Source organism: Rhopalosiphum padi, chromosome 3 (assembly GCF_020882245.1).
Source record: "Rhopalosiphum padi isolate XX-2018 chromosome 3, ASM2088224v1, whole genome shotgun sequence".
Lineage (NCBI taxonomy): Eukaryota > Metazoa > Arthropoda > Insecta > Hemiptera > Aphididae > Rhopalosiphum > Rhopalosiphum padi.
This window is the reverse complement of record NC_083599.1, coordinates 28,819,951-28,828,249: the sequence shown is the minus strand read 5'-3', so window position 1 is coordinate 28,828,249 and position 8,299 is coordinate 28,819,951. Positions and strand designations below refer to the sequence as shown.

General features: G+C 26.3%; 1 protein-coding gene across 1 annotated transcript; it reads left to right on the top strand.

The window, feature by feature from the left end:
• The first annotated feature begins 1,921 nt into the window (after positions 1–1,921).
• LOC132924971 (uncharacterized) lies at positions 1,922–7,998 on the top strand. Its single transcript, XM_060989406.1, has 9 exons — positions 1,922–2,377; positions 2,590–2,824; positions 3,454–3,570; positions 3,824–4,035; positions 4,111–4,288; positions 5,757–5,846; positions 5,940–6,097; positions 6,154–7,714; positions 7,802–7,998. Exons 1-9 carry the CDS (start codon positions 2,357–2,359, stop codon positions 7,996–7,998), a joined length of 2,769 nt encoding a protein of 922 aa, XP_060845389.1. The 5' UTR covers positions 1,922–2,356.
• The last annotated feature ends 301 nt before the right edge of the window (positions 7,999–8,299 follow it).

The following is an 8,299-nucleotide window of genomic DNA, read 5'->3' as shown; positions in this document are numbered from 1 at the left end:
ACAAATCGCAGCCAAAATGCCAAATGTAGTAAATGTACAAAAAATAATTTCACTCAATAAATTACCGTTTCCAAAAATCACTAAAAAACCTATCGACCAGGAATCAATTTTATTCATCGGTATAAAACCATTATAAGCTGGCAATTTGTCTACTGCCTAGGCAAAAATGTATAATAAAAACGATATAGCAACAAACTTGATTTGTAAATATGGCAACAAAAAAGAAACATCAACTTTCCGTGAACGATAAAAAAAAAATTGAATACATTTACGAGGCAAAATGTTTATGTTTTGTATTGCAGATTCACACTGCACCATCAGACAAAACATAAACAAAATACCATGATTTTAATACAATTAACAGACGTACGCTCAAACATTAAAAAGATAAATGTTGCCGAAAACATGAATGAAAGAGAAACTCTTTGATGTTTTCCACTTTTGAGCGGAACTGAAAATGCCTTCAGAAACACGAACATCGTGTCGCTATAATAGATTATTATGTCACGGAATTAAATAATAATCTACTTTGTTTCTGATTTTCCGGGAACCGGAAAGTTGCTGTTTTTCCGGCTTGCTGGTGTAAAACCAATTACCAATTACGTTTGATAAATATTAAAATATTGTTAGGTAAAAATCAAAAATTCAAATGTCAGACGAAATATTGCAGCAGACGCTGCGATCATTAAGCATTTGTGCTCGCTTGAACCTGTCACAAAGCACACTGGCGTAGTGTTAAATTATTAATTAACCATTTAAATTCAACGACGATGAAAATTATAATACCCATGTTTAAGAAAACAATTGTTTTAAGTGGGAACCTGGGTTCACTGGTAATAATATAATAATATAGCTGTTCAATCAAAAAAATAATTAATAATTTATGATTGCGAACATCCATGAAATACAAACGTACAATGAATACATGCATGCGACATCTCATTAAAATATAGTTTTGATTTCCAAACTTAATAAACTCAATAAAAATAATAAAATAATTTTGAAATACAATACAATAATATCGTAATATTTTATCATACGACATTTAAAAATGTTTTAAATATATAATATGATTATATTAATTAGAAATAGTACAAGTATTTTGTAATAAAAAATGTATAAAATGTTCATTGGTTAAAGCCAAGATATTGAAATGTAATACAATGTTTTTCATAAGTAGTTCATAATATATATATTTATATTTTAATGCCACTTGGCATAATTTTCGCTGTGTCTGGATTTTATATTTTACTCAAAATAATCCTCGGAATCTATTAGTAGGTACTTATTTTATTTTTCCCGTTCGGGTATTGGGACTCAATTACGTAGTATACAGCGATTTTATTTGTTAAAAATACTTAAACTAGGTAATTGGCTTTTTAATTTTTATTTACATTTTTATGGAAATCGATTTTCCAAAAATACTTCTCGGAAAAAAACTGCAGCAGAAGTTAACATACAACATTATTAAGAAATTCGAGAAACCGAAATAAGATTTGACGAAATTTTTATTGAAATAACAAATCGATTCCGGTCGCAATAACTTCAAAAAGAGGCCGTGCGATAAACGCTTATTTTTAAATAATTAAAATGCGATCATTGTGCAATAAGTTGACGTATGATGTTGTCGGGCTTTTGGACCATGAACTAAATACCTAAGCCGTTTCCGACTGCAGTATAACATTGAACTTTTAGCATATATAATATTCTTATGACGAACTATATAAATATGCGGTTGCCATCAGTGGCGTATATAGGGGAGGGTTTTAGCCCACCGTGCAAAGGAATGTTACAAACATTCCACTGATATACAATTTAAGGCTCAATACAAACGTTACAATGGAATATTACTTGACTGTTACAAGAATAGTTCATAAATATATTATAATTAAAGATTGAAAAAGGACATTCCAGTTATATACATTGTGTGTTTAAAGAATTACATAATTTTGTTATGTAACGTAATATTACGTAGATGTTTGGAAAATACACCTTATCTCAATATATTTTTAGACGGCCGTTATTATATATATAGACACCGGTTTGTTATTGTTATCCGGCCATTTTATACCACGAAAATTCACGCACAACCGCGGCGGCGCGGCCAGTAATCGTTAAACGGTATTGTCATTTGCCAGTTATCGTTATGACTTGTGAGGTTATAAAATTATTAAAATTCAGTTATTATTTTCATGTCATGTCAATGTGACTATTGCGACTGTTGTCTACTTTCCGCGTGTTTAATACGATTTACGTTTGCGGATTACGGTTTAACCTTTTGTACCTTCTTATTGTGTTTGTTTGGTAGTAATTGTGATTTACGCCCACCTCATATATAGCCTAGGTATATCGCATCATGGCAAACTTCATTAAAAAGGTAAGGATAAAATATAAATATAAAATAGTATTAATATTATGAATAGTAATTGAATTTCATTTATGTATATAAAGTGTACTGTGTATGCTATTTACCTACCTAGTATAATAAGTAAACAGTTTAAAATTTAAATGATCAATGTTACCTATTCATCATATTATATTTATATTCAGATATATTTAATATTAATATTTGTAAATACGGCATTGCAGGGTCGTAATAGTATGAAATGGGTCGTTGTAAAGTTTATTGACGGTAAAGACTTTAGTGTGATCCCAACAAATTGGTTGGTCGAAACAGATTTAGAGAATTTGTCCAAGTGTTCTGTTAAATATTGTAAATGGCCACCAATAAGAGTGACTAGTGATGATTTAAAGTTTGCTGAAGACCCAGATGATTCATGGAAACTGTACAAAATTAAAGTGCTTGATGGTAATAAAACTTATGGTAAGATAGTACACAGATTATATTTAAATAATTATTAATTAGTATTTTTAACTATTAATATTACCTATAGCATTATTTTATAGTTAAGTTAGTTACTTTCCTACTTATTTCTATTAATTTAACTTTTTCTTACAAATCTTGAAAAAGGGAGAAAATATCATGTGAAAAAACTCTATTTCGTAGTAGTTAGAGACTTCTTTATAAATTAACTACCTATTAGGTATTATACCATTTAATTAAAAAATACTCTTAGAGTATTTATTAAAGTACTAAAATATTGTTAATTTTTTTTTTTAATTTCTTTATAATTTATACTTCACTCTTAAAGATATTTAATGTTTTAAATAATATTATTCAGTTGTAACTTTGTAAGTAAGTAACTTAATGATGACCAACAGGTAACAGTCAAAACTAGCTGTTATATATTTATAACACTTAAAATACCTACTATTGGCATTATTGTTATATCTCATAGTTTTTTAGAATTATAAATCATTGTACATTATTGTTTTTTAAATTTATATACCTAATCTATATTTTTTAATGTAAGAAGAATAATACACTTTAAAATGTGTGACTAACTTGATGAACATAAGTGTGTATAAATAATAGTTTAATTTTTCCTTTAGGAAATTTTGCTAAGGCTTGGCACAAGCATGTACTAGAATCAACAGATGATGAGGAAATTTCTAATAAAAAACGAAAACGTCGTAGTTCTTCAAGTAGTGATGATTCATGCATTGGAGGTAAACATTATTTTAGTTAAATTTATTTATTGGTTTTCGTGTAATATTTATATTGTTAGTGCCAAGCTCTTATTTGTCAAACATTTATTAATTGTTATCAGCTTCCAAATTTGATGTTGAATACATTATATTCCTATAACATTTTCTAAGTATTAAATTTGATTTTGGATGTATCATTCTCAACCTAAGCATTATTGTTATTTTTATTTTTATTAAACCTATTGCATGTACCTAATTTAATTTTCTTTGATAGATAATGGTTATAATATTGCGCCTGCTGTAGCTAGTAGTATGATAAGTTCTGAACCAATTAGAGAATTACAAGAAATGTCGTACATAAATCTGCAACCGCCTAATGCTCTAACATCTACAAAATATGCTAACAAAAATTTAAATATTGACACAGTGAAAGATACTTTAATTCAAACATCAAAAATTCTAACTTCGTCTATTTCAGACTTACAAGTAATAAACTTATTGCTGTGAATAAATTCGAAATAATATACTTTATTTTAGATTTGTATAATTTGTGTATAATAGGTGCCTTTCATTGAAGATCATAATCAATGTTTCTCTAATTCACCGATGTTAATTTCTGCTAATGATAACGATTATTCACCGTTGCAAAATTTAAATTTGGAACAAAATGAAAGTTTATTGAGTTCAAAAACCGATGGTTATTTAAGCCATTTATCTTTGCCAAATACATTTGATGAAGGTAAGATAAAATGTCTAATTTCTTAAATTACAACATTTATATTGCTTTGCTAACAAGTAGTTAATAGATACTTAGGTAGTTAATGGATATCTAGGTGGTTCATGGTTGATACTAAGAGGTTTTTTTACAGTTGACCTTCAGTTTGTTTTAACACATTAAGTTTATAAATTTAAATGGATTTTAAATAAGTATCATGTATTATATTAACTTTTTTGTATGAAAATAACAATTGAAATCTTGAGCTAAAACTTATATAATATTAAATGTTTTTTTTTTTTTTTTTGCTAAGTATGTTCGTTTATACCAAGTATTTTAACTATAATACCATATTATTGCAGTATAATATTCATTAATATTAACTTCCTTCTAAGTTCTAATCGATAGAATTAAAATTGATTGGGTATAAGGTGCAATTATTGCTTTATTTTTGTGTTAAATAGAAATTTAGTATTACTTTATTAATCACTTCAAATTTCATTATATTTTATATTAGAAGGTCTTCATTGTATTTTAAAGAACATTCAAACTGAATTGATAACCGCTCGTTTAACGAATGAACGTATATTAAGCAAAATAAGTAGTTTAAAAAATGATGTAGCAAAATTGGCCCGCCATGTGTTACCTATAGGATTAGCTTTTTCAAATGATGTGGAAGATAAACAATTTTTAGACCAACTTCCATTTTCTAACTGGGAAAATGTTTTGGATTGTGAAAGAGTACTTCAAACAAATAATGATGTGAAAGAGAAATTTGTATGTTGACTGTATTAATTATTATTTAATAAGAATATAAATTTAAATTAATTTAAGCTAACTTCTATTTTGTAGAAACATATGCTAAGTGTAGTTGGTGGTGTAGATGCAAAAACCAATATTAGGCGTATCTTGAACAAATTATTTACAAATAAATTTGCTATCGAATGTTCATGGACAGGTAGAGCCTTTGAAAAAGATATTAAAAAGTATAAAATTCAAGATTTACAAATTATTGTAGTTATGAGAAGTGAGTTATCTGTAAGCTTAGTGCTTACACAAAATTCAAAGTTGAAACAATGCTAACATATTTTATATCAGGTGTTATCAAAAATCAGTATCCTCAAAATTCAGATGCACAATTTGAGTTAGATGTCCAAAGTTGGTTCAGAACTTCTAAGACAAGATATGATAGAGAAAATAAATAAAGAATGTCATTCAAGATACTCATAAATTAAAAAAGTTATAGTTGTATATACATTCATAAGTGGAACTTGCAATTTTTTTTCTTATTTTTTGTTAAATTACATAAATCTTAAAATTTATAAAACTAATATTTATTAAAGGTAATATGTACAACTGAAAAGTATTATCACTTCTACCATCAGTATTTTTTGATTACATGGAAATGTTATTAATGCACTACATTTTACATTGTTATTATAATTATTAAAATAAATAAAAAATATACTTGATAAGTGTGATTATTTCTTAGATTCATCAATATCTTGTAGGAGAGTCAAACATATTGGAAGCATTTCTAACCGCCAGTTTCAGAGGAGAATCAAAACTCAAATAGCACTGTGTAAGTAACATTATGTTACTTTATTTTCAAAATTAATTAATTCCAACGTGATTATAATATAATATAATTTTTTTTTTAATATGATCAAAATAGCATTAGTGAATACAATATCGGTTAAAAAGCCTTTTAATGAGCAAAATAATAAGCAACAATTCAATGAACAAATTAATTTAGAATCAGTAAACAATGAACTAGAAGAGCCAGTGTTTCCTATAATAGCACATCAAATTTCAAACCATATAAATATTAATGTAGGTAATTTATATTCATTTTTTCTATTAAATATTGATACATTTAATGTTTTTAGGATGCTTCAAACAATGTTCAATCCATTTTAAATGAAGAATCATTAGTAGTTGCTAAAAATTTTGAAGTCTCAAATCAAGATATAGTAAAACGTTTTCGTAAGTGGATTGTAGACTTCAATGTATCACATAGATGTGCTAATGAAATGTTATCCATTTTATGTAGTACGGGTTTAAAACTTCCAAAAGATGTTAGAACTATTCTAGGCCAACATAAAACTAATCATTTGATTGTTGAAATTGAAAATGGGTCATATCTAGATTTAGGTATCGTAAACATGATTAAACCACATTTAATTAAACAAATAAAATGTATTCCTGATAATATAACAATTAAGTTGAGCTTCAATATTGACGGTTTACCACTTGCAAAAAGTTCAAAAACTCAATTTTGGCCAATTCTATTGTCATTTGTAAATTTACCTCATTTTGTAAATAAAATTTTTCCAGTAGGTATTTACCATAGTTTTAAAAGCAAACCTGGTAATGTTAATGAATTTTTTAGACCATTTTTAAACGAGATTCAAAATCTTATAACTCATGGAATTAAAATTGAAAATAAAATAATACGTTTTGAAATTTTTCACATTGTAGCAGACGCCCCAGCAAAAGCATTTTTATTAAAAGTTAAAAATCATAATGGGTATTTTGGTTGTAACTCCTGCGAAGTAGAAGGTGATTTTATTGATAATAAAGTTTGTTTTTTAAATTTGTGTGCACCATTACGTACTAATGATTCATTTCGATCAAAGTCCAATATAGAATACCATAAGGAGGGATTAAGTCCTCTGATAGAACTACCTTTAGACATAACAACCACTGTAGTTCTTGATTATATGCATTGTGTGTGCCAAGGAGTCATGAAACGGCTTCTAGAGTTTTGGGTAAGAGGTAAAAAACCAATTAGAATTTTAGAAGAGAAAAAAGATATAATTTCTCTATCTCTTTTAAATATAAGAAAATTTGTACCATCTGAGTTTGCACGTCTACCAAGATCATTAGATGATCTTGAGTATTGGAAAGCAACCGAATTTCGTGAATTTCTTTTATACACTGGAGTAATTGTATTAAAATCAAATTTAAAAAAAGATATGTATAAACATTTTTTACTTTTATTAGTGTCCATTCGAATACTATGTTCAAATGACTTTTGTCAAAAATATAATGATTTAGCTTTAAAACTTTTAAAAATATTTGTTCAAAACTATTCATCAATTTACGGCCCACAATTTATTAATTACAACGTCCACAGTTTGATACACCTACCATTTTTTGCTAATTTACATGGATCTTTAGATAATTTTAGTGCATTTAAGTATGAAAATTACCTCCAATTTCTGAAAAAATCTATGAAATGTTGTAAATACCCCCTTTCCGAAATCAAAAATAAAATTATTGCATCTGAAAAAGAAGAACTGTTAAATATTTCTACTGATGATAATAATATATTAAAGTCATTTAAAATTAATGAAAAAATTTCAAATTTTAGTTTTATTCATTATAATCAAATAAATCTCAAATCTAATAATTTTGTTTTGAGCTGTAGCAATCCCAAAGATCAATGTATCATTTTAAAAAATAATGATATTGTTTTTATTAAAAGTATTTATAAAATTAATTCAAAAATTGATAATATTATAAAACTTTCAGTCGTTAAAGTACTAACAGTAGAAGATTTATTTTCAAAACCAATACCTAGTATGAATATTGGAATTTATTTAGTAAATAGTAATAATAATGTGTCAAACCCTTATCAAATCCTTTTAAGTGATGTGAAATTCAAATGTTTTTTTTCTCAGCTCCTTCATAACCAAGCTGTTATTATTTCATTATGTCACAGTGTCTGATATATAAATGTTAAATTTGTAGTTCTATTACATTTTACATGTTTTAAGAATATATTCATACTAAATTTATTGTATGTTTCAAATAAGTTGGTTAAAATATAAATATTTGTATACAATAATTCTGTGTTACAACATGTATTTATTTATATTATGTATTTATATGTGTTAATTTTTGTATGTCTTACAATTTTGTTTTAATTATATTTAATATTTAATTGTAATCATGTATTATGTATTTTTGACTTATGCAAATAAATATGTAACATATATGACAATTATTTACCTATTTTGTTTTAACTTT